We start from the raw sequence: 27,936 nt of genomic DNA on the forward strand, positions 1-27,936 counted from the left end.
TAAATCAACAGAAATACTCCACAGTTTTATTGGTAATTTTTGGGAAAAGGAAGAATTACTGAGAAACTGGAGAGAAAGATATTTAGTAAAATTGCCAAAGAAAGGTGACCTACAAGAATGCACGAATTATACAGGAATCATTCTTTCATCAGTGCCAGGCAAAGTATTAAACAGGGTAATCCTAGAAAGACTCAAGAAAACTATAGATTCCAAGCTAAGAGATGAACAAGCAGGCTTTCATCAAAATAGATCTTGTATAGTTCAGATACCCACATTACACATAATTATTGAACAATGTTTAGAATGGAATTTTTCTTTGTATAACAACTTTGTGGACTATGAAAAAGCGTTTGACAGCTCGGATAGGGAAATGTTGTGGAAATTATTACAGCACTATGGGATCCATCAGAAGCTCATAAATCTCATAAAAAAGACCTATGAAGATATGAGCCGTACGGTCTTGCATGAGGGTCAACTTACAGAACCCTCAGAATAAAGTCTAGTGTTCGGCAAGGTTGTCTGCTATCCCCCTTCCTCTTTCTTTTGGCTGTTGATTGGATCATGAGAGAAACTACAGCTAATGAGAGGAATGGAATCCAGTGGACCCTGTTTATACAGCTTGATGACCTAGCTCTTCTGTCACATAAGCAACTTCAAATGCAAAATAACAGTGAAGCCGGACAAGATTTCACAGCAGATGGGACTGAAGATCCATGAGGGGGAAGACCAAGACCATGAAAGTGAATGCAGCAAATAACAGCAGTCCAATTGTCCTGAGAGGAACGACACTGGAGGAAGTTGATACCTTCACTTATTTAGGTAGCATTGTAAATAAAATGGGAGGTACTGACAAAGATATTAAGACCAGAATACAGAAGGCAAGAGGTTTTATTATTTTGAGGAACATATGGTATTCAAGAGAGATCAAGCTACAAACCAAAATAAGGATCTTCAGCACAAATGTAAAATCAGTACTTCTATATGGCTCAGAATCATGACAAACAACAAGGACAAACCTCAAAAGATTGCACATTTTTATTAATAAATGCTTGCATAAGATCATTGGCCTGAAGTGGTCTGACAAGGTTACAAACATTAGCTTATGGGAAAGAGAAGGGCAAGGCCCAGAAGAGAAGACATTTTGAGAAGATGGCGATAGATTGAACATACGCTGAGGAAGCCACCAACTAGCATTACTAGATAATCCCTATCCTGGAACCCACAGGGAAAAAGGGGAAGAGGAAGGCCAAAGAACAGCTGGAGAAGAGACCTGGATGTGAATGTGAGGAAAACGGGCAAAAGCTGGAGAGAATTACAAAAGGTGGCACAAGACAGAGAGGCTTGGAAAGAAACTGTTGATGGCCTATGCTCCCATAGGAGCCAAGGGCAAAGAAGAAGGAGGAAAGGAGAAATGGATAATGCACACTTCCAACATAATACGCATTTAAAACAGACCTCCAGGATTTTAAAAATGTATAAAGCATCAAGAAAACATACGGAACTATACATTTGAAATGAACAATTATTGCAAACCTGTACTTTTATTTCAACTGATTTCAGTTCCATAAATATCACGTTTTATAATAGAAGAATGTTTTCCATGTTCAAAATATTTTATAACTAAATACCCAATATAGCCTTGGATTGAGACATATTACACTACTGTTGCTTGTTCTGTGCACAAGTAGCTGACTTCTCTTTCTGTGATTGTTAGTTCAGTATAGGTTGGACCTCCCTCGTCCAGCACCCTTGGGACTTGACTGGTCCTGGATAAGGGATTTTTACAGAAGTCATTTCAGGTCCCCTGATACCTGCCCCTTTCCTGGCTCCCTCCCCCCTCCAGCCAGCTGAGCCACGCGCCGGCTCCTGGTGCCCACCCAGCTGAGCTGCGTGCTGGCTCCCTGTCCCCCGCTCATAGCCCAACTGACCCATGTGCTGGCTCCTGGGCCCACACCCCCAGGCAACATACCAGGACACACTGATCCTAGAACACCCATGGTCATGCTGGACCATGGATGTTGCCGGACCAGAAAATACGGATTTTAAAGGTGCAACATGTACATACAGTAAACACAAATTTCACTTAAAAATTCAACTTTATCCATTTTTATTTTGTATTTAAAAGGACTTCTGTTGCTTGAAAGTCATCGGCTTCTGATGCTTCTCAGTAATTTACCATGGAAGGTATGACAGGTTGGACCTCCCTGATCCAGAACCCTCGGCACCTGACCGGTCCCGAATGAGGGGATTTGCCAGACCAGGGGAGGACCCTCTCATCATAGCCCGTGTTGCCCTGCTGCACCTGGCTAGAGCTCCAGCCCAGCCTCACTGCTGTCTGCCTGGCCGGGGCTCCCCAGGCAGGAGCTCCACAGCTGGGGCTGGAGTGCTGGGGCTGCTGCTGCTGGCCAGAGCTTCGTGGCCGGGGTTGGAGCTCTACCAGATATGCTAAACTTTAGTACAGGCAGTCCCCGACTTACGCGGATCCGACTTATGTCAGATCCGCACTTACGAACGGGCCTTTTCTCGCCCCAGAGCTCACGGGCAGCGGGTCACCACCCGTGTCCTCCGGGGCGAGAAAAGCTTCTCCCGGTCTCCCTGGTCTGCTGGGGGGGGGGGGGGGTCTAGCGGCTTTGCTGGACCCCCCCCCCAGCAGACCAGGGGAACAGGAGCAAAGCCGCGGAGCATGCCCGCAGCAGGACAGCCTGGGCACGCTTGGGCTGTCCCGCCGCAGGTGCGCTCCACGGCTTTGCTCCTGTCCCCCTGGTCTGCTGGTGGGGGGGGGTGCAGCTAGTGCCCCCCCCCCCCCCCGCAGACCAGCCTTTTCTTGCCTACCCCTGGGGTAGAGCAGCTGGGGGCTGCCGGGTTGGTCCCGCAGCGCCGCTCCGGACCAACCCGGCAGCACCCCAGCTGCTCTGCCCCAGCCGTCCTGATTCAGCCGCTGTTGGTCAGTTTCAGCAGCGGCTGAATCAGGACGCCTGAGGCAGAGCAGCTGGGGTGCTGCTGGGTTGCTCCAGTAGCGCCGAGGAGCCGCGCTACTGGAGCAACCCAGCAGCACCCCAGCTGCTCTGCCCCAGGCATCCCCAAGTCAGCCGCTGCTGCAACTGACCAGCGGCTGACTACAGGAAGCCCGAGGCAGAGTTGCTCTGCCCCAGGCTTCCTGGAATCAGCCGCTGATCAGTTTCAGCAGCAGCTGACTTGGGGACGCCTGGGTTTCTTAAGTTGAATCTGTATGCAAGTCAGAACTGGCATCCAGATTCAGCCGCGGTTGAAACTGATCAGTTTCAGCAGCAGCTGACGCCAGTTCTGACTTACATACAGATTCAACTTAAGAACAAACCTACAGTCCCTATCTTGTACGTAACCCGGGCACTGCCTGTATACCTTTTGTGCTTTGGCAAATATCCCAGAGAATGTGCTTCCATGATGCTGATGCTTGTTAAAAAAATACAAAGTGTTAATTAAATTTGTGACAACTCCATGGAGGAGTATCACATATCTCTTGCTCTGTGTTCTACCCACATTCTGCCATGTATTTCACAGCAGATTTGACAATACATGAAGCAGGTACCAAGGAGAGATTTTTTTAATGATATTTACAGCACCAGACCCCAACGTTTAAGAATCTGAAGGGCCATCCAAAATTTCAGAGGGACGAGGTGTGGAGAATACTTTCAGCAGTCTTAAAAGAGCAACATTCCAATGTGGAAGCTACAGAACCTGCATTACCAAAAAAGAAAATCAACTTTCTGCTGGTGGCATCTGATTCAGATGATGAAAATAAACATGCATCGGACAACACTGTTTTGGATTGTTATCAAAGAATAACCATTTGCAGTATAGACACACGTTCTCTAGAATGGTGGTTGAAGCTTGAAGAAACATACAAATCTTTTAGTGCATCTGGCACTTAAATATTATGCAATGCTGGCTATAACAATGCCATGCAAGCAACTGGTATCACAAAAAAGAAGCAAGCAACATTATTTCCTGCAAATTTTCTGTCTGAGTGGACAAGAAGTAGGACCACGTGGACTTATAGGCTCTGAAGTTTTACATTCTTAATTTTTAATGCAGTTATTTTTCAAATAGAAGTCTACATTTGTATATTCAACTTTATATGACAAAATGATTGAACTACAGTACTTGCAATGGGGAAATTGAAAAATACTATTTCTTTTGTTCTTATAGTGCAAATACTGGTAATCAAAACAAAGCGAACACTGTACACTTCATATTCTGTTTTGTAATTTAAAAGATATTTGAAAAGGTGGAAAATATCCAAAATACTTATATAAATGGTAATCTATTGTTGTTTAACAGCATGACTAATCTTTTTTTTTTTTTAATTATGCGATTAATTAATTGCTTGACAGTCATAGTAATAAGAATGTTCACACAGGATGTTAGACTAACATAACTAGTTATTGGTTCAAATTCACCTTATCTAACACAGATTACAATTTACCCATACAGACAAGCCCCATCAGCTGAATGTGTGGCCCAGAAATTGTTAATAAATAGCAAATTTCTTCTTCAATAATTTCAAAGTTATTTGATTCTTCTTCCCTCCCATTTTTCAGTAAAAAAAACCTTTCAAATTATTTAGATGTTGAGATTTAGAAAAGGAAAGATGCTAATTATTCAACCTTCCTTAGGGCTTTGAAGACAAGCAGAATATCCAACTACTATTGCTAGTATTCTGTCTGGAATTTTAATACTATACAATAAAGGAAGTCTACTAAGGAAGAGAAGGAAATATTTAGAGGAAACCATTTAAAACATAGCAATTGAAGTTTCTCCCGGTTGGGCCTGGACAGGAAAGGGCAGCAGAAGCCAGTGTCATTAAGTGGGGATTTTGAAGATTTAGTGTAAGTAATAATACAGAAAGCTTTTAAAATGATAAACAAGCAATCTGTTGAGGATTCCAAGAACTTCACAAATAAGTTGTCAGTTTGAAGGAGAGAGGCCTAACAAAAATAAGTACACATTTTCAAAAGGCAATCTAAATAAAAATCAAATATTCCCTACCCTATATATAGGGACATAAATCAAGAAGGAAGAATTTACCTGATTAGCACATGCAAATACTATTTTACATGGTTTAAAGACAGAGGGCAATATTGGTAGGGAATCTGTACTGAAAGGACCTCTTAGAACTCAGTTCTTCCCTGGTCTGTCAGACTCGGATTTCTTCTGGAAACAAAGTGAAGCCCGTCTTTAGCCAAGTATGTGGGAGATGATGGGCTTGGAATACAGGTGGTTTAATCTGGGGATATTACTTTTATGGTTGGGTTGTTTCGCACAACAGTGATATATAGGCTAAGTAAATTACTGCTTTTAACATATGTGAAGTTTTTAAAGTGTATGTGTGTGCATGCACAAGTGTGAGTAGATGTGCTATAAAAAAAATCAAAATAAATTTTAATTAAGAAGTTACTTCCCAATGGCAATTGTGATCTTTGGTCCAGGAACCACAAGTGAGGTGAAGGTGATTCACTTGGCACTTTGATGAAGGGGAATCTTGTTTTGTTCGGTCATCATCTGCTCTGGCTAGGAGCTGTTGATGAGTTCAAGGGAGTACATACGAATAGCCCTAATGGTTCAGACCAATGGGTCCATTTAGTCCCGTGTTCTGTCTCTGAGGTTGGGCAGTGCCACATGTTTCTGGTCATTGGAAATTTAGGGACTCCCACAACATGGAATTGTGCCTCTCACCACTTTAACTAATGGCCATTGATGGACTTGTCCTCCATGAACCTAATTTTTTTTTATGAATAGTTATACTTTAGACTTTCATAAAATCCCATGATAATGAGTTCCACAGGTTGACTATGCACTGTGTGGAGAATTATTTCCTTTGTTTGGTTTTAAACCTGCTGCCTATAGATTTCATCTGATGACTCCTAGTTCTTGTATTCTGAGAAGGGGTAAATTACACTTCCTAGTCACTTTCTCCACATCATTCATGATTTTATAAAGCTCTACCATATCCTTAATTAGCCATCTTAGCAGTATGAAGTACTTCTTACTAGAAAGAGGAGGGTTCTTTTAAAGTCTCTTTTAAAAGATGGAAAAAGTAGCATCCTAAAACACATTACTTTTCCTTCTATGTGCTTCCAGAAGGTCTACTGATCAGCACATCACATTACTATCTATCTCCAACACAAAATGTAGTAAACTTTTCCTTTAACTGAATGGAGGGGGAAAGATGTGACAGGAGAGAGTAAGAATGATGAAACAAATGTAAAAGAGATTGGTCATTGAAAATAAAGTTGGTTCTTTTCCTATCTTACCTTTGCAAGTCTTGCCCTCTTAATGAGGTCATTGAGTTTCCGCACAGCTGCCTTCTGTGGGAGACTTTTAATGTCTTGGAAGAGATCCTGGGCTTCCACCTCAAAGAGCCTACGGTTCTCCGTATTTTGAAGAGGTTGGGACCAAAAAGAACCAATGTAGACTCGCAACACTTCTGGAGTGTTGATCACCTTTCCGAGGGACCACATGAGTGCACCATAGACCCTCATCAACTGCTGAGTGTCTACTTGATCAGCCTTGTTCAGCACCACTCTAATCTTGTCATCCTGGCCTCGGAATGATTTAATAGCTTCTGAAAATTCATCAGAAATATCCAGCTTATGGGCATCAAAGAGGAGGATGATGCGGTCAACCCGTTCAGCAAACCACTGGAGGACTTGGCAGAAGTCATAGCCTGAAGAGAGAGAATACACCATTGGAGATCACTACATTGATAACTCTTTATTAAGGATTGTTTAAAGGATCAACATGTAACTCAGTAGTAGCAGAGAGAGAAGATTTGAATTCTAAACTCAATTCTTAACCCTCATCTCAGTCTTTGGATTAGCAGCAGGCTGGGTACACCCTAGGAACAAAGGATTGCACTGTAACACTTTGTAGTCCATTAAGGAGTTCACATCACAATAATTTTACCCATTCCAAGGATGGCTTTAAGGGCAGAGTGGGTTACAGTGAAGAAAAATGAGTGGTGATCCTTAATGCTATCTGGGACACAGAACAAAAGGAAATTTAAAGCAAAAATATTTCAAAACTTCTTGCAGAGTTTACAACACTTGTTGATGGCCTGGCAATAATCCACCTCACTGTCATATGACAAACAGTACTTCAGAAATTCCTCCAGAAATGAAATACTCAATCTGCAGAAGGAGTTTGTGATGTGGCATTGGATTTGGCCTGACTGATTCGACTGATTCATCTTACTTGAGTGAGGAGTGGGTGAACTAGTAGCCAGTTTTCCATCCAGGTCCAGCCTCTAAAATGAAGGACAGTCAAATCCAAGGATAATGGTAAGGAAACCTGAACAGAATCTTGAATTCAGCATCCAGCTCACCATTAAACTCTGATTTTTTACCTTCAGATATTTCACGGTATTAAATGGTTCTCTTTCATTTACTTATGATCATAGTTATCCTCAAAGTATTAAATATCCCTTCTGCATAGATAAGCAAATGATCCTTATCTTTGTACTGTGTTGTTATCCCTTCTCTATATTATTAATTTCTTATCTCTATGAAGCAGGTAACACAAAAGGGAGAAATGGTATCCATTGCAAAAGTCATTTCATTCTTCCTGAAATAATACCTACTTAGCAGTGTTTCCTATAAGCTATGCACTTGTGCGACTACTCAGGAGAGACTCCAATGCTGTCCAACTGATTTGCAGAGTGCCAACAGTAAGATTTTTTGTTTCTGGTGGCGTACATTCTTACATCCCTCAGTGCACATACAATTTATTCCACACGTGGATGGATGAAAATGTTAGAGGGAACATTGCTAACATCCACAGCATGGCTGAAGATGTTGGCCATCTGTAAAAAACTTCAGTAAATAGTCACAAGAAAAATAAATGCACTGAATCATTAGCTGTGATGCTTCCAAAATGCCTGCTATGAGCAGTCAACCAGCCAATGCTTTCCAATAGGAAACTGGCTACAGGCAGAGTTTAGGCACTCAAAGATTTACATGGAAACATTTAAGTGCCAAATCTCTAAATGTATTTTAGAGTGTCTGTCTGTCTCTGTGAGTTCATATGTTCAAGAACGCCTCCGAAATGGTAACAGCTAGAGCCATCACATTAAGTATGCATCTTCCTCTTCTCCTAAAACATAAAACAAGGTCGGGTTTGGAGGTGCCAGGACAATCAGAAGCCCTGGGAAAAGGACAGTTTTCCATACCATGCAAAGGGAGTGCTGGAACGCACTCTGAGTGTGGCCACTGGGAGTAGCAAGCCTGCTGGTGAGAGCTATTTCCTGCAGAGTGTCCATTGGGGGCGGCCATACCACCCAGGGAATGGCCAACAGGGCTAGGGCTTTTCCATCTTAACTGCCCCCCCTGCTCCAGACCCTTTCCCCCACTTCCCAGTCCTTGGCCGCAGGCCCCAAGCAGGCTGAAGGGTGGAAAACAGGACTCAGGCGGGCTGGAGGGAATGGCCTGGGCTGGGGGAAGAGAACAGATGCTGGACGGCCTCAAAGAGTGGGACAGAACAGGCCATGGGCAGCCTGGGGAGGAGGGGGAGAAGTGGTCCTGGGCAGGGGTGCTGGGGGAGAAAGAACATGCCTTGGCCCCCAGCCTCCCACACCTTTCCCCCTACACATTCCTAAGGCCCTGCTTTGAAGGACCCGGGCAACGCCGAGTAAAGTCTGCTAGTTCTGCCATAAAGCACATAGCAGTTGCATCAGTGGGCAGAGTTTGTCCTTACGTCTGTTATTTAAATTATGACGTCCTTAAATTTGAAAAGTACCTAGTATAGGAAACCAAAAACTAGAAGCTCTAAAATCTTCCAAATGTTTGCCCTCTAATCTAATTCCATTAGAAATCTAGCACACTCATGCAAAAATAAGATATTAGAACTATGCTAAGAAACCTTTACTGAGCTCAAACCAGATGCTGTATTATATATATTACATGCTATATTTCATTACAATTAGTTGCATCTTTTCACTTACTCTAAATCAATTTTTTTTAGCAGAACCAGATGCAAAAGTTTAGGTATTTTTTAGAGTTGTAATTATTTCAAGGTGCAAAAGAAACAATTTTCTGCCTCCTTCCACTGTACACACTTTCTAAAACCCTTGGTGCCTTAAGTATCCACCTGAACCCCAGTGAAACCTAGGCTTTATCTACATGTCTACGTTTAAAACCTAGCCGCAGCAGCGCTTTGACATGGCAGTATGCTCCTGGCACCAATGCTGGGAGAGCATTCTCCCAGATCAGTAAGCAAGCTACCTCTATAAGGGGAGTAGCTAACAGTGCTGGGAGTTCGGGGTGGGGAGCGATTTTTTCACACTTCTAAACAAGAAAGTTACAGTGCAGTAAAGTGGCAGTGTAGACAATCCCTAATTTGCAACAGAGGAGTACAGTTGCTAACATCAAGGATTGGCCTCTGAGTGCTACACCAACAAAAAAGCAATTGTATCGTCAGAGATTGCTGGAAACATAGGATAAACTTATTTTACATCACAGGTGATTTGTGGTAGCATTCAGGAGGTGCACTGCTCCCTTATACTCCTCCTAAAACTTTAATTGATACAAGGGGTGTCCCCACACACCCTTCCCTGGGCCTCCTCTTACAGACATCAGTCACCACTGTTTTACATATACGTCATGGTTCAACAATATCAGGCAGCCAAGATTTTTTTTATACTATGTCTGCTTCCTCAGGGTATGTCTACACTACCCCGCTAGTTCGAACTAGCGGGGTAATGTATGCATACCGCACTTGCTAATGAAGCCCGGGATTTGAATTTCCCGGGCTTCATTAGCATAAGCGGGGAGCCGCCATTTTTAAATCCCCGCTGCTTCGAACCCCGTGTAGCGCGGCTACACGGGGCTCGAACTAGGTAGTTCGGACTAGGGTCCTATTCCGAACTACCGGTACTCCTCGTGAAACGAGGTGTACCGGTAGTTCGGAATAGGCACCCTAGTCCGAACTACCTAGTTCGAGCCCCGTGTAGCCGCGCTACACGGGGTTCGAAGCAGCGGGGATTTAAAAATGGCGGCTCCCCGCTTATGCTAATGAAGCCCGGGAAATTCAAATCCCGGGCTTCATTAGCAAGTGCGGTATGCATACATTACCCTCCTAGTTCGAACTAGGAGGGTAGTGTAGACATACCCTCATTTCATGTTAACTTAAGCAGTTAACTGTTGATGGTAATCCAGGAAGAGCTACTAAATGTGTTTTGTTGTCACTTAAATGGAAGCTACTCCAGTGCCCCACATCCTTCCTTCCTTTATACTTATTTTCTTTTCAGATTCTGTTGGCAACAAACACAACAGGTCTGAAATAGCTCAGCAAACATCACAACTTCTGGCATATGGCAAGATGCCCACAGTATACAACTCTTCCCCACCCCCGCTTCATATGGCTATGTATTTACATATTCTGCCTCAAATCTCCTGCAAATTTAATGAGAGACTAGATAGCATAAAAAGTTTATGGAATCTATGCTTGTTTATAATGGCAGGACAATTGTGTATTCAAATAAAACTAGCTCTGAAAAGTGCCCAGAACCTAATCTTGGAAAGTGGAATGTAAATTTTTCTCTCTTTTCAAAGTTCGCTTAATAGCTTCCATTTTAAATTACAGTTTCTACATTGGATTTTAATAAGTCAACAAGGGATTAATTTTACTTATTTCCAGTAATATAGTAAGACCTGTCAAGTCTTTCTTGCAATTATGTTTGCATATGTTTATAATAGATAAACCACTCAACAAATGCTTCATAGAAAAAGAATAAAATCTTTAACTCTATGTTCTTAAAGCAAAGAATAGATTTCCTTCTGTAGTGCACATACACACACAAAATATTACGATGGTGGAAGGTTGTTGCTCACCATGTTGTCAGAACACAACCAAATTTTTTTTTCAGGAATGTCACTGAATTAATCAGACTGCCAATGTGACTGTTAATACTTATGACAGTGGATAGAGATCTCAGACTAGCCATCAGATGGTATTAAATTTCACTTAGCAACCTGAACAAGTGCGATACTTTCCCATCTAAGTAATTAACTTATTGAGGGGAGGGGAATCTTGGTTTCACAAGGGAAAAAAGTTTAAAAAAGGAAAAGTAGGAAGAAACTGAAAAACAAAAAAAGTTGTTAAACTCCTAAATTTTGAAATAATGAGAAGAAAAGTGACTCTTCCAAAAAAAAAAAAAAAACCAGCACTATGGGTGGGGAGATTTCCTGTTACGGAATGTGTGCTACTAAACAGTCAGTCAGTCAACAATCAGCTCAGAAACAAAAGGAAATGGCAGTTCCTATAGAGGATGAACTGGCATCTAATTTTAGTTATAAGCAGTTGGTAAGATAAAATACCAGTAATATATTATCTAAGGTTTGGACTGAAGTGACAGAAATAAAGCATGATTAATTAGGTCTATATAGTCAGTAATCTATTATATAATTGAGAGTTTGTCTGCCTGTCTGTCCATTTGTTCAAGAATTATTCCCCAAACTGTTAAAGCTAGGACCACCAAATTCAGTGTATATAAGGGTATGTCTACTCTACCACCCTAGTTCGAACTAGGGTGGTTAATGTAGGCAACGGGAGTTGCAAATGAAGCCCGGGATTTGAATTTCCTGGGCTTCATTTGCATATTGCCGGGCGCCGCCATTTTTAAATGTCCGCTAGTTCGGACTCCGTGCCCGCGGCTAAACGCGGCACGAACTAGGTAGTTCGGATTAGACCTCCTATCAACTAATTGATGGAAATTCCATTGACTACTTGATTAATCAAAATTTAACATTCCTAATCAGCAGGGCTCGACAAATTATACAATCTACTCGCTCGTGGCGAATAGATTGTAACCCGGAAGAGCCGGGTTCTGCGATGGACAGCGCAGCTGGTGAGCGGGGCTCACCGTGGTTCGGCGAGCCCTGCTAATCAGCATGGGCAATGCTTACTCCTAAAGGTTTTAAAATACAACTTTTTTTTAAAACAAAGTCAGGAACAAGCATAAAGCATCTCTCAGTAGCTTTAATTCTCACACAACTAGCAAAACAAATAAACTTTCACTAACTTTCAGAAAGAAAAAATGTGAGGAGTCATGCCCTGAGTGACAAGAAGTTAATTTTCATTGCCCGAGGACAGTCTCCATAATCCACAAAGTGTACTCAGTTTGTTAATACATTTTAGATACAAATTCAAGAATACTCTTGAATCTTAGTACACAACTGAAAATTGTTTAACAAGTGTATATATAGTTTAATATCTGTTAAACTATTTTCCCAATAAGGTTTTTTTTTTAACCTTTCTCAATAAGAAGCAGTTCACAAAGTCCTTGAGCTGCACTGAGTCACAAGTCTGTTCTGCATAAAACCAAATATTTACCCACGTTTGACAATACCATACTCAAAACACACCCAACAGCAGCTGTATTTGAACTGATTGAGCAGTCATTATATCACACATTGCGGCATGTATCTGAACATTCAGTACTGCACCCTCCTGTTTCCCTCACCAGCTCCAAGTCCTTTCCTGGCTCCCAAAACCAGTCACCTTGTGCAACCAGTCCTACCCTATCTTCCCTCCACCCCCTGCTGCAGCACTCAAATCCTGCCTCTCCTCCCCCAGCTCTCAGTCTTCTTGCTCAGCAAGCCCCAGTTTCCCTCCCTCCCTCTAGTCCCTGTCCCTCTAGATGCCTTGTTGAAATCTACATTCTAATCAGATGGGTTCTTCTTCCAAGCTGCCTGGTGACCGACAGAAGAGTAATCAAGACTGCAAAGGAAAAATACTTTCTGTTGTCAGTGCCAGTGAATGATCCCCAGCCCACAGCAGCCATTACTGGTAAAGTCTGGCTTTGCCCTGTTGCCCTGGGCTGGAGGGAACATGTTCAATCACTCTGTGGGGATGATGCAAGTGCAGTATAGACAACTCCAGGAACTAAGAGAGGATGAATCTTGCTCAATCACTTTACTGGGATGGTGCACACTTAGTCTGGTCAGCACTAGAAGAGAAGCTTTAAGAGACATAAGCATGCTCAATGATCACAAAAATCTTCAGAAATTTGAGCTGCTAAAATCGGTAAGAGTCTACTGTGCACGTGCAAACTATCATTTGTTAAGGCCTTTAACTTGGCCAAATGTAGGTGGATTTCTCACTGGGGCAGCAAAAGGCACATCCCTGATACGAATCTAGCCTCCCTGCCAAATTTCAAGAGCCAGGTCCATAATGCTTCTTTTTTAAATTAAAATATTTTGTTGTATTTGAGCACAATAAAAAAACCACCCACTATGAATGGAACATTGATCTTAATCTCTACAACTAACCCAAAAACATTGATTGCAATCGACTTTATATCCTTTGTTTGGCACAAAGACCCCAAAAGAAATAATTCACACATAGGTCTCCTTCATAATAATTGAACTGCACCATTACCAAACCACTGGAGCAAGTCCTCAAGAGAGATTAGCAGAACCAGATTCACAATGCAGGAGACCAGGTCAGTAGAGATAACAGTTATTTTGACTGCTTCAACTCACCTCTACTGAGGCGCTGTTTCTCTCCGGAAAGAATTCCAGGACTATCAATGATGCTGATGCTCTTCAAAACTTCATTAGGTAACTGAGCACACATGAACCTGCAAGGAAGGAGGAAAAAGTTACTTAAAGCAGCTCTAGCTCTTGAGTAGATTGCCTGTATAAATGCCCCCACTCTGGAGTGCATATTCTCATAACAAACAGAACATGCAAAGCATGTTTGTAAAGCAGTGAACACTGGGGGTCTCAATATTGCTTACTACAGTAAACTTCCGATAATCCGGCATCTTTAGGACCTAGGGGGTGCCGGATTATCAGATTTGCCGGACTATCGGAAGGAGGGGCTATAAGGGGCCTGGGGCGGGGGGATGCCACCCCAGACCCCTCATAGCCCCCCCTTCCGATAGTACGGCTCTGCCCTAGGCATCCCTGATTCAGCCGCTGCTGGTCAGTTTCAGCAGCAGCTGAATCGGGGACTCCTGCAGCAGAGCAGCTGGGGTGCTGCCGGGTTGGTCCCGCAGCGCCACTCCTCAGCGCTACTGGACCAACCCGGAAGCCCCCCAGCTGCTCTGCCCCAGGTGTCCCCAAGTCAGCCGCAGCTGATACTGATCAGCGGCTGACTCCAGGAAGCACTGGTCAGTTTCAGCAGTGGCTGAATCAGGACGCCTGGGGCAGAGCAGCTGGGGGGCTGCCGGGTTGGTCCCACAGCGCCGAGGAGCGGCGCTACTGGACCAACCCAGCAGCACCCCAGCTGCTCTACCCCAGGTGTCCCCAAGTCAGCCGCTGCTGATACTTATCAACGGCTGACTCCAGGAAGCCCGAGGCAGAGCTGCTCTGCCCCGGGCTTCCTGGAGTCAGCCGCTGGTCAGTTTCAACAGTGGCTGAATCCAGATGCCTGGGACAGAGCAGCTGGGGCGCTGCTGGTTTGGTCTGGTAGCGCCAACCCTTGGTGCTGTGGGACCAACCCGGCAGCACCCCAGCTGCTCTGTGCCAGTTGTCCCCAAGTCAGCCGCTGCTGATACTGATCAACGGCTGACTCCAGGAAGCCGGAGGCAGAGTTGCTCTGCCTTGGGCTTCCTGGAATCAGCCGCTGGTCAGTTTCAGCAGCGGCTGAATTGGGGACAACTGGGGTGCTGCCGGGTTGGGTCCCACAGCCCCGAGGGGCAGCGCTACGGGACCTACCCGGCAGCACTCCAGCTGCTCTGCCCCCGGCTTCCCCGATTCAGCCACTGGTCAGTTTTAGCAGCGGCTGAATCAGGGAAGCGGGGGGCAGAGCAACTCCAATGGTCCGGCTGTCCGGAGCACTTCCGGGTTCCTAATGGTGCCAGACCATCAGGAGTGCCAGACCAACAGAGTTTTACTGTACAAATATTCAATCAAGAAATTTTTAAAAAGAATACATTTGGTGTTCATTTAATTTGCCTTTAGAGTTCTAGACTTCATTCACATTTTCTGGCTTTTTTTCTGCAGCATATTAGAGCCAGAAACTTTCATTTTAAAATTATCATATATTCTTACATAAACACTTCCCTTGAAGAGCTGAGGTTGTACTAAAAATACCAAGGATGGCAACAATGGGTCACACATTTGCCATGTCAAGAAACCAAATGCTTGGTGCAAAGTTACTGCATATAAACAACTATGGCTTCAGTTCCTTTCCACTTAGTAAAAATTCTAGAGATTCTAAAAATCTGAAGAAGGCAGGTTTTGACAGAAATATCAAATCTATAATAAACTGTCAAATCAAGAGAGTAGTGCAACTTAAACATACACATAGAACTCCAAGGACCAGCCTTATATACACCATTGTGATAGAAATTGCTCGGGCACGGTGCTTTTGACTTAGAAAAACATGTTTTAAGACCTTTGGATATTATATTATCTGCAGATTCATAACAGGCTTGGATGTAAAATATGAGCCACTTTGACACTTTTGAAGTGTTAGCTTTTCCGTTAGATTTACTATCTCTATTTGTCATGAATAGCATAAGGAGAATTAACTTAGCTATGCAGCTTTGGGGGTAGCCGTGTTAGTCTGTACAGAAAAAAAAACAACAAATGGTCTAGTAGCACTTTATAGACTAACAAAATATGTAGATGGCATCATGAGCTTTCGTGGGCATAGCCCACTTCTTCAGATGACTGGAGTCTAGAGAAAAATTGCTCTCTACTGTTCTGTATACAATTCATGGCTCTTTAACAAAACATAGTACAACCAAAGTCAAAATGTGTTTGCAGGCAGTCAACTGCAGACATTTCAAGTCCGGATGGAGAATATGTTCCTGCTCCTAAGAAAGAAGATCTTGAAGATCGATCCAGGAGAACTGGAAGGACTCAGTTAGAAGCTATCAACAAAAAACTCAAGCCTTGTCTTATTTTCTACGTGATCTCTGGTCACCTGAAGAAGTGGGCTGTGCCCACGAAAGCTCATGATATCATCTACAGTACTTATCTAAGCAGTAATTAAGAGTTCTATAACAACTGAATAGTGAAGCCTTTCCCCCTTTGGAAAAATGTATAATGTAGAGGAATAAAATATAGATAGATGATTTTTCCCCTTTGAAACAATTATCCTGTAAAGCTTTAGGCAGAAATGTAGCAAATTTGTAGGAACATCTTATCTTTCTGAACACTGTACGGTGAGTCAGCCAATAGGCCTTGGATCTCATTAACTCTCATGGCTGACATTAATGTAATCAAGTCTCAGAGGGGTATCCATGTTAGTCTGAAACTTTAAAAACAACAAGTAGTCTTGTGGAACCTTAGAGATTAAGTCTCTAAGGTGCCACAGGACTACTCATTATTGATGATATCAGTATTCTTCAGCAGAGAGCACAGTGACCATTCTCTCAAAATTCAAAAAGTAGTGCTCTGAACTTGGCAAATAGTAGATTCAAGTTCCAAGAAAACGCTGCTTCAGACAGCAGATGCTTGAAGAAGGAAAACCTCTGAACAGATATATAAGATGATATAGCCAAGTAATGAAATTTGTACCTAAAGACCAAACTAGCCTATGATAGTAAATAGTCTGGGATGGAGGCAGATGCTAAAACAATTTTCTTCTGAGCAGTCTAGAAAAAGATTGCTCTCTACTGTACTGTATACAATTCATGGCTCTTTAACAAAACATGCTACAACCAAAGTCAAAATGTGTTTGCAGGCAGTCAGTTGCAGAAATTTCAAGTCCAGATGGAGAATATGCTCCTGCTCCTAAGAAAGAAGATCTTGAAGCTTGATCCAGGAGAACTGGAAGGACTCAGTTAGAAGCTATCAAAAAAACTCAAGCCTTGTCTTATTTTCTAGGTGACCTTTGGAAGTAACGATATTTGGGAGAATACACAGAGAAACTCCTTGCTTGTGCCCATTAAAAGGCATCACTTAGGAAATCAATCTGTTGTATTTGCCATCACTTCTGATTCAGAAAGACACAATCACCTTGACTTTCCAATAGCACAAGTAAATATCTCAGCATCTCCTATAATTACAGTACTATAGACTACAAAAGAGTACTAAATATAGCAAATGCTACAAACAGTAAAGTAGTCTTATCTACTTAAATAAAGGTTTTAAAAGTTTATGCACTGCTTTTGAAAGGTCATTGAGAAGGCACTATTAAAAAGCAATGCTTTTCACTTCCAGCTACAGAGATAATAAAGGAAACAATGCACTAAAAAGCACAGAACTAGCCAGATTGAGGAAAAATACTACACAGGCACCAAAAGAAAAGAAAATACAAAAATGTAACTATACATTAGATGCAAGTGTTGAATATAGAATATAAACTGGATGATCAAGAGGACAAAAGGAGAACAATGGCCAATATATAAAAGGTGACCATATATTTTATTAGAACCTAGCAGGTGAGGCCCATCGTTGACCGGGCAAAGTAATTTTATAGGAAAGTTCAAGAAATGAAATATATGTAATAGAATTTGGACAGTGGAAGCATATGACTCAGAGGACCAGGCAGAGGAAAAGATGGGTCAGTGAAGGAAAACTAGAGCTCAAGAACAGGTATGTGGAGCTGGAAAATGAAGAAGGGGTACACCAGGTAGATAATAAAGATGGAAGGGTAAGGAAGAAGAGAAGAGTGGCTAGTCCCACAGATAAAGGGGAAGACTTAATGGAAACAACACCAATAATGAGCATTAGGATTACAAGGGAAAATAGGAATGGCAAGGACTTGCAGCCAGAGGAAGCTAGAGATAGACCAGAGAATTTCAATGTCACTAGGAAAAGGCAGGTCTATGTGACTGGGGACTCCTTATTGAGAAGAATAGATAGGCCTGTAACCAGAGCTGATCCAGAGAATAAAAGGGTGTGCTGTCTGCCAGGTGCTAAGATACGAGATGTGGAACTGAGGTTGAAGAGAATTATTAAGGGAGCAGGAAGGAATCCATTGATCATCCTTCATGTAGGAACAAATGATACGGCTAGATTCTCGCTGGAACGAATTAAGGGAGACTATGCCAGGCTGGGGAGGATGCTTAAGGAAATTGAGGCTCAGGTGAGCTTTAGTGGGATTCTGCCTGTTCCTAGAGAAGGACAACTAAGATGTGACAGGATTATGATGAGCAATAGATGGCTTAGGTAGTGGTGATATAAGGAGGGCTTTGGGATGTATGGTCACTGGGAGGCATTTATGGACAGAGGACTGTTCTCTAGAGATGGACTTCACCTAAGTAGGGAGGGAAATAGACTTCTAGGATGGAGGCTGGCTCAACTTATTAAGAGAGCTTTAAACTAGGAATTTGGGGGAGACGGTTGGGAGATGCCCAGGTAATCTCTACGCCAGATTTTAACACTGAGAGGGAGGAAAATGAAGTAAGAAAGGATATAGCTGGGGGTGGGAGAACGAACATGAGGAAGAGTGGGGTGGATACTAGTCTAATAGGTCATATTGGAGGTATAACGTCTGTGCCATATTGGGTAAAGAATGTGAATGAGTCCAAACAGCAAAAATTAAGATGTTTGTACAGCAATGCGAGGAGCCTAGGTAATAAAAAGGAGGAACTAAAGCTATTGGTCCAGGAAGTGAAACCAGATATAGGAATAACAGAAACATGGTGGAATACTAGGCATGACTGGAGTACAGGTATTGAAGGGTATGTGCTGTTTAGGAAAGACAGAAATAAGGGTAAAGGTGGTGGAGTCGCATTGTATATCAAAGATGAGGTAGATTGTAAAGAAATAAAAAGTGATGGAATGGAGAAGACAGAGTCCGTTTGGGCAAAAATCACATTGGGGAAGAAAACTAACAGATCCTCCCCTGGGATAGCGCTTGGGGTGTGTTATAGACCACCAGGATCCAATTTGGATATGGATAGAGACCTCTTTAATGTTTTTAATGAAGTAAATACTCATGGAAACTGTGTAATCATGGGAGATTTCAACTTTCCAGATATAGACTGGAGAACAAGTGCTAGTAATAATAATAGGGCTCAGATTTTCCTAGATGTGATAGCTGATGAATTCCTTCATCAAGTAGTTGCTGAACCAACAAGGGGGGATGCTATTTTAGATTTGGTTTTGGTGAAGTAGCGAAGACCTCATAGATGAAATGGTTGTAGGAGACAACCTTGGCTCAAGTGATCATGAGCTAATTCAGTTTAAATTAATGGAAGAATAAACAAAAATAAATCTGAGACTAGGGTTTTTTATTTCAAAAGGGCTAACTTTAGTAAATTAAGGAAATTAGTTAGGGAAGTTGATTGGACTAAAGAAATTATGGATCTTAAAGTGGAGGAGGCCTGGAATTATTTTAAGTTAAAGTTGCAGAAGCTGTCAGAAGCCTGTATCCCTAGAAAAGGGAAAAAATGTATAGGCGGGTGTGTTAGACCAAGGTGGATGAGCAAGCATCTCAGAGAGGTGATTAAGAAAAAGCAGAAAGCATATAAGGAGTGGAAAATGGGAGGGATCAGTAAAGAAAGCTACCTCATTGAGGTTAGAGCATGTAGGGATAAAGTGAGAAAGGCTAAAAGTCAGGTAGAGTTGGACCTTGCAAAGGGAATTAAAACCAATAGTAAAAGGTTTTATAGCCATATAAATAGGAAAAAAACAAAAGAAGAAGTAGGACTGCTAATTACTAAGGATGGAGTGGAGGTTAAGGATAATTTAGGAATGGCCTAATATTTGAACAAATACTTTGCTTCAGTCTTTAATGAGGCTAATGAAGAGCTTAGGGATAATGGTAAGTTAACAAATGGGACTAAAGATAAGGAGGTAGATATTACCATATCCGAGGTAAAAGCCAAACTTGAACAGCTTAATAGGAGTAAATCGGGGGGCCCAGATAATCTTCATCCAAGAATATTAAACGAACTGGCACATGAACTTGCAAGTCCATTAGCAAAAATTTTTAATAAATCTCTAAACTCAGGGGTTGTACCATTTGACTGGAGAATTGCTAATATAGTTCTGATTTTTAAGAAAGGGAAAAAAAGCGACCCGGGTAACTATAGGCCTGTTAGTTTGACATCTGTAGTATGTAAGATCCTGGAAAAAACGTTGAAGGAGAAAGTAGTTAGAGACATTGAGGCTAATGGCAATTGGGACAAATTACAACATGGTTTTACAAAAGGTAGATCGTGCCAAACCAACCTGATCTCCTTTTTTGAGAAAGTAACAGATTTTTTAGATAAAGGAAATGCAGTGGATCTGATCTACCTCGACTTTAGTAAGGCATTTGATACAGTACCACATGGGGAATTATTGGTTAAATTGGAAAAGATAGGGATTAATATGAAAGTTGAGAGGTGGATAAGCAACTGGTTAAAGGGGAGACTACAGCGAGTCATACTGAAAGGTGAACTGTCAGGTTGGAGGAAGGTTACTAGCGGAGTTCCTCAGGGATCAGTTTTGGGGCCAATTTTATTTAATCTTTTTATTGCTGATCTTGGCACCAAAAGTGCAAGTGTCCTAATAAAATTTGCGGATGACACAAAGTTGGGAGCTATTGCCAATTCAGAAAAGGATCGGGATATCATACAGGAAGATCTGGATGATGTAAATTGGAGTGATAGCAATAGGATGAAATTTAATAGTGAGAAGTGTAAGGTTATGCATTTAGGGATTAATAACAAGAATTTTAGTTATAAGCTGGGGACACATCAGTTGGAAGTAACGGAGGAGGAGAAGGACCTCGGAGTCCTGGTTGATTATAGAATGACTATGAGCCGCCATTGTGACATGGCCGTGAAAAAGGCTAATACGATCTTGGGATGTATTAGGCGAGGTATTTCCAGTAGGGATAAGGAGGTGTTAGTGCCATTATACAAGGCATTGGTGAGACCCCAGTTGGAATACTGTGTGCAGTTCTGGTCTCCCATGTTTAAGAAGGATGAATTCAAACTGGAACAGGTACAAAGAAGGGCCACTAGGATGATCCGAGGAATGGAAAACCTGTCTTATGAAAGGAGACTCAAGGAGCTTGGCTTGTTTACCTTAACCAAAAGAAGGCTGAGGGGAGACATGATTGCACTTTTAAAATATATTAGAGGGATAAATACCAGGGAGGGAGAGGAATTATTTAAGTTTAATACCAATGTGGACACAAGAACAAATGGATATAAGCTGGCTAGTAGGAAGTTTAGACTTGAGATTAGACGAAGGTTTCTAACCATTAGAGGAGTGAGGTTCTGGAACGGCCTTCCAAGGGAAGTAGTGGGGGCAAAAGATCTATCTGGTTTCAAGATTAAACTAGATGGGTTTATAAAGGGGATGGTTTGATGAGATAACATGATCTTGGTAACTAATTGACCATTCATTATCAATGGGAAATAGGTCAATGGAGGGAAGATAGGAGTTACTATAGAGAACTTTCTGGGTGTCTGGCTGATGAATCTTGCCCACATGCTCAGGGTTTAGCTGATCGCCATATTTGGGGTCGGGAAGGAATTTTCCTCCAGGGTAGATTGGCAGAGGCCCTGGAGGTTTTTCGCCTTCCTCTGTAGCATGGGGTCCAGATCACAGCTAGAGGATTCTCTGCATCTTGGTGTCTTCAAAGTATTTGAAGACTTCAATAGCTGAGATATAGGTGAGAGGATTATTCTAGGAGGGGTGGGTGAGATTTTGTGGCCTGCACTGTGCAGGGGGTCAGACTAGATGATCATAATGGTCCCTTCTGACCTTAAAGTCTATGAGTCTATGAGAATTTTTTATAAACATGCTTGCAAAAGGGAAGTAAAAGACCAGTTTTAAATTTGTAGGATTTCAACTTCTAACATTCATTTTATAGAATTACCACCATACATAGTACATTTGAAACAGAAACTCAAAGCTTTCATTACTCTTTCCATAACTAATTTGAATTATTTTGTGATTTGTAACAGTAAACATTTTTTGCACTAAAATAACAGTTGAATAGGTGGCCCAATTTTAATTTTGTTAGCAAATATTTTTATGAACACTAATCATAATAGTCATGATATTTTACCCGATGAAAAATATTTTTTTTTAACTTTTCACCCATCATATTCTGGCATAAAAAGTAGTGTATTCAGCTAATTTAAGTGGCAAAATTGTTTATGCAAAATCTGGTATCTGTAGGTAATTACAAATTATTACTTTAGTTTGCACAAATACACAAACTCTTCAAAATATATCATAGATACTGTAGAAACTGACATTTTTCTTAACCCATCTCATTTTTTCTATAGAAAGCCTGACAGCTTTTTAGTAGCAACAAGAAAATTCAGAATATATCTTGTGAGAAAGAAGACCCTTTATTTCAGCAGAACAATGCTACAGTGTTCAAATTTCTCCACAAGCCAAATTAAATATGAGTAGGGATACAGGAAAAACAAGAGCTACAGTTAGACGTGGAGATAGCACTGCAGATCACAAAAGAAGCATTAATAGGATATGGAAGAGTACAAGACAGAAAAGGGGTGAAAAATAGGAAAATTGAAGTTAGAAATGACTAAGTGCAATTCCTAGAATAGTCCATGGCCTTAAAGCAAAGTGGAGCCACATTACAAAAATATGTCCACAAAGAGAGTAGGTCAGCCTAATATTTCATATAAAAGTTGCAAACTATACAAGTAACTACTATATTGACATGATCGTTTTAAACAGCTTTTATGACAAATTTTAAGAAAAAGCTATGTTATACAGCTAAAACGTAATAAATCATAGTTCTGAGATAAGTATCACAGCACATTTGTTTCCTACACACTTGTTTCTGACACTTTTTTACTTAACTGTCCAGAAGCAAACAGACATGCACCAAAAAACAGATTTACAAAAGTTGTTTTAAAACACAGTATTGTGGTTCCACAAGCAATAAAAGTTTCATCCCAAACAGCACCATATATGAGATTTTCATTCCATATTTTCCACATCTGAAATTAAACATACAAGTACAAACAATGATATCAAATTGAGGCTGCTTCAGCAGAATGGAATCAACAAGACACCTTAAGTGTATTGCAGAAAGAATCACCTGGGTTACTTGCATGATTCCAGCACATGCCAACCATCTCAAGTGATAATAAATTAAGAAGGAGCAAAGAAGTGCCATGCTACAAAATTCAATTTACCAACATACACCATCTTCCATTTCATGCCATTCCTGATTTGAATATATTTCATTTGCATACATACATGGTAATCAGAAGTGAGCGAAATTTAGAATTATTTTGGGTTGCACCAATTTCAGAAAGTCTGCCTAAAAAGCAGTTTCAGTATCTGAAAGTGAAGATTGAGTTTTAATTGAAGACAGAAAGCTACATTCAATTTTACTGAATAATCCATATGCAAAATTACACTGAGAACATAAAGACTGCTAAAAAACCCTCCCACAAAAGTAAGGTTGCACTTACATCTTAAACTCTTTGGGTGTATACTGCATGCTACTTCTCATAAGCAGAATATTATCATACAATTTTTTCTGTAACCTTGTAGCAGTTTTCATTCTTGAGTACTTCAAGCATCAGCATTCAAGAAAATGCTAGCTAGGTGTTTTTTTTTTTTTTTTTTTTTTTTAAACAGGACATATAAGTAGTACCATTGCTAAACCTAAGAACTTATAATTTAGTTTTATACAGGTCAACTACTATCAAAAGCAACAAAAAGCAGGGAGGAATAAAAGCATAACAATTTCACCAGGTAGATTCATTATGTCCAATTCTTGATGGCACTGCTACGTTCTTTGTTTGCTAACTTCTCCATTCTCTTAATCACTATTTCCTCTCTTATGTTACATTTGACTTGTGTAAGCCTTGTGGAACATGCGTCTTTAAGAGGGAGCTGACTTTTTAAAAAAAAGAAAGGATGTGACGCTGTATGGAATATGCAGTACAATTTGTGATGTTATTGATACCAATACTATAAAACTACCAAGAATCTGACCAAATATGCTGTATAAGGGATCTCTGAAAATGTTACAATTTGCCCAAGTATGATCATCTTTTTTGTATCCCCTTTGTATTATGGATTATAGATATGTAGAGTATCTTTGTATTTGTGTGCTATGTTCCTAGGTGACATGCCCAGACAATTGTCATCAGCACTGCCTAGCCCAGGGCTAGGCAAAATATGGCCCGCGGGCCAGATCCAGACCACCAACCTGCCAGATCTAGCCTGCATCAAAGCAGATGCTTGAGCAGCCTTCCTGGCTGCTCCACCCCAGCACACTGCTCAGAGCAGCTGGATGTGGGGGCCATGTGTGTGTCTGATGCTGTGACAAGCCAGCAGGGGAGGAGAGGCTTTGCATTCTGCCCCACCCACAGCACAAACTCGCAGCTTCCATTGGCTTGAAATTGGCCAATGGGAGCTGCCTATTTGCAGGGCAGGCAGAACGCAAAGTTCCCTTTCTTCCAGCTCCAGGCTCGTGGTGCTCAGAGCAGCACATGGCCCCCACAGCCGGCCGCTCTGAACAGAGAGAAGGAGCAAGACAGAAAGGGAGACTGCATGAGGGTCCAACTGGGCTGCTGGCCAGGAAACACCTAGGTAAGCGCTTCCCAGACAGTCTGCCTCTGCCACCCTAACCCATCCCTCCCTCTAACCTTCAGTCCCTCCCTTCTGCTCCCCTGCTCCACATAATCCAAACCTTCTGCACTCCCACTGCTGCACCCATATCCTGAACTCCAAGCTCCTGCCCCAGGTCACAACCCAAACCCCTGGACCCCCTGCTGCACCCTGACTCCAGGTCACAACTCACTCCCAGACCTTGCACACCCTCCTACATCCCTCCATCATTTTAGAATCATCTCCTGCACCCATATTCATGCCCCAACCTGGACCCTGCATCTCCTGCTGCACCCCAATCACTTGCCCCAGGTCACAACCCCCCCTTCACCCAAACTCCTTCCTGCACATTCTCTCTTTAGTGGGGTCAGCTGAGGGATTTTTTAAAAAAAAGAGTAACATGATCAGAGTAACAGATGAATGATCATTTTTTGCAGGGACTTTGGACATACTGATGGCAAGCTTGTAAGTATTAGGGAGGTAAAGGCTGCTGGAAATTGCATTGTAGTAGAATATCTTGCACAACGACAACCAAAACAGTGCATGTGTTTTAATAATTTAGTCACCAACCATGTCCAATACAATAATTACTCATTTAACATGTGCCCACTTAACACATTTTCGCAATAGCACGATTTTGGGGGGGAACGTTTTTCGAACAACATGACCGTCCCCAAAATAACACGAAAATAATCAAATGGCAGACTACTTCGTGTGGTGGTATAAGTTGGTGAAAACAGTGGTAATATGCATGAGCGGATGAATACATGTAGTCACAGCACTCCTCCTCTCACTCACGTGTTTATCTTTGTGTTTTAACAAACCGTGGTGATTTGTGGTGCTAGATATCTTGTGTTGCTAGATATCTAATGTTGACATTGATGACTGAGCACCAACAAAAAATTGACTTTGCCACCACCACCTGAAACGCAACCCCCACCTTTTCCATTATTTTTAATGGGAAAATTGACCCTGTATAGCACATTTTCGCTTAGCATGAACATTTTCAGAAACACCTCTATAGAGTTAAATGAGGAATTACTGTACTTTTTTTTTCTAGCCAGCAACACAACTTTCCTTTGGTGCAACTCAGGGGCTGAGACAATTAACAGTTAACTAGGGTGTGATTTTGGAAAGAGTCTAGGTTGTCCTATTTAGGTCAACAAATGTTCACTACTGCTATGTGTCTTTTTAATCAGTAGTGTATTATATAAATACTGTTTGGTATACAGAATAATACCCAGCACTACACTATCTTGTGGAAGAAGAATAGAGGAACATGCAGTGGAGACCAGAGCTTTGATCACAATAGCGGGAGGGTATGTAACAAAAAATACATTTAAAAAAAAAGCTTCATAGCAGCTATGCAGGATGCTGCCATAGCAATTTACATAAATGTCAGTTTGCTAAGAAATGAAATCTGCCTGGCTTCAAGCAGTCATAAATAAAACAGCATGAGATAATACTGCCAGAATTTATCAGCAGATCAGGAAGCACTTGTGTTAGAAGGGAACCAGTTTAACCTAATTTGTCTTGCATATCCTGAAATCACCGAGTACGGCAGGAAAACAAAATAAGACTGGTTCCTGAAAGGCTTACTCAGTCCACTGAAGTCACTGAGTTTTAACTCAGCAAGGGCTGTGGGATTTGAACCGAAACAGAAATATACAGGCTAAGTGCTGCAGGCTGCAAAGCTTACAACCAGTTAAAGATCCCATAGTTATACAAAACAAATACATCACTCACACCTCAATACTACTCTGTTTTATCAAAACAGTTAAGAATTGTCTTAATCTATTCCACTTGTCAAAATTCATCACATGCAGCTTAGAAGTGCTCAGAAACTATGTGAAAATTTTCAATGTCATCCTTTCTAGGACTACTTTAAAATCTTCAGAAACCACTGCTCTAGAGCGATGTGTCAGGAACCATGGTAGCCAGAGGGCAGCACAAAAGTAACAATGTAAAAGAGCATGATGATGGATGCAGACCAAAACTACAACCAACCTGTACCCAAAAGAGCATAGCTGGTGTGAACACACACTTCCATTGGCACATACACTGGTGCTAATCTACAAGTTCCATTCTCTAATGTAGAGAAGACCCGCTGCCTGTAGAAACCTTTAAGCAGCTTTTTGTGAATTAATTTTCATAATGACACTTACAATTCCTGTAACTGAATATACACTAAATTTATATTTTTGTGTAAATCTGACCTTCATAATATTTGTTTATTGCATGCTATTTCCCTTCACAGTCAACTGTTACAATTTTATACATTTAGTTCCATGTTCAAAATTCACTATATATGTCAAGTCAATCTTTAGATATTAATTTATATAGCAATTCTCAATTGCTGGTCTCTGCTTCTGAATATATACCATTTGTATTGCTGGAAAGAAATATAGCAGAAAATGGTAATCATGGTAAATGACAGAGATGGTAAGATGGACGGAATTTTAAACTTTAAAGCAAAAGGCCAGTAACTAGCCTGCCCTTACCTGTTCAGAAAAGCATTTCCAAAGCGGCTGAGTTTACGGAATGGCTTCTTGGGGTCCACAACCAGTGCATTTCCAGGAGTACTGCCTTCTGCATCTCCATACATCACAGCAATGAAAGAATCTGTGGTAGGTTCTGGACCAATCCTCATACCTGGAAAATCCTGTTCTAATAGATACCTAGGGAAGGGGATTTCAAAAAGGAAAGGGAAGATGAGCAAGCACTGAAGTAAAAAAAATAATGCTGTTTTCTTTATAATCATATTAAAGAAACAAAATTAAAAAGACATATACCCCCTCAGTCCAATCACCATCAGGGATCAGCTTTTTATGCATTTCAATATTTTTCTTGGCTAGAAATAGGTATGAGAGTGTAAAGCTGGAATTGCAACCACTCCCAAAAGTCAGATAATGTCAAAATGATGAAAGTCAATCCTTCCCTGTAAATCCATAGATAAAAACATGCCTTCAACTATAAGATTCACTTTACCAGTTGGGGCTACTAAGTGACTCAAGCATGACTACGCCAAGTTGTAGTTAACTCAAGGTATGCTGCTGCACATAAGTGTTGCTAGCAAATAGAAAAATTCATATACAGTAAACTTCCGATAATCCGGCACCTTTAGGACCCAGGGGGTGCCGGATTATCAGATTTGCCGGACTATCGGAAGGAGGGGCTATAAGAGGCCTGGGGCGGGGGAGATGCCACCCCAGACCCCTCATAGCCCCCCCCTTCTGATAGTCCGGTTCTGCCCCAGGCATCCCTGATTCAGCCGCTGCTGGTCAGTTTCAGCAGCGGCTGAATCGGGGACGCCTGCAGCAGAGCAAATGGAGTGCTGCCGGGTTGGTCTGGTAGCGCCGACCCTTGGCGCGGTGAGACCAACCTGACAGCACCCCAGCTGTTCTGCCCCCAGGAGTCCCCAAGTCAGCCGCTGCTGATACTGATCAGCGGCTGA

General features: G+C 41.7%; 1 protein-coding gene across 1 annotated transcript in view; it reads right to left on the minus strand.

Annotated features, from left to right (window-relative positions):
* The window catches only part of EHD4 (EH domain containing 4), a 59,298-nt gene that overhangs the window by 19,074 nt on the left and 12,288 nt on the right, over positions 1–27,936 (minus strand). Inside the window, exons 2-4 of the mRNA XM_075927200.1 lie at positions 26,984–27,160; positions 13,518–13,615; positions 6,294–6,706 (exon numbers count right to left, since the gene is read on the minus strand). Of these exons, the coding sequence (XP_075783315.1) occupies positions 6,294–6,706; positions 13,518–13,615; positions 26,984–27,160 (688 nt within the window). The remainder of the gene's footprint in view (positions 1–6,293; positions 6,707–13,517; positions 13,616–26,983; positions 27,161–27,936) is intronic.

Source organism: Pelodiscus sinensis, chromosome 4 (genome assembly GCF_049634645.1).
Source record: "Pelodiscus sinensis isolate JC-2024 chromosome 4, ASM4963464v1, whole genome shotgun sequence".
Taxonomy (NCBI): Eukaryota; Metazoa; Chordata; order Testudines; family Trionychidae; genus Pelodiscus; species Pelodiscus sinensis.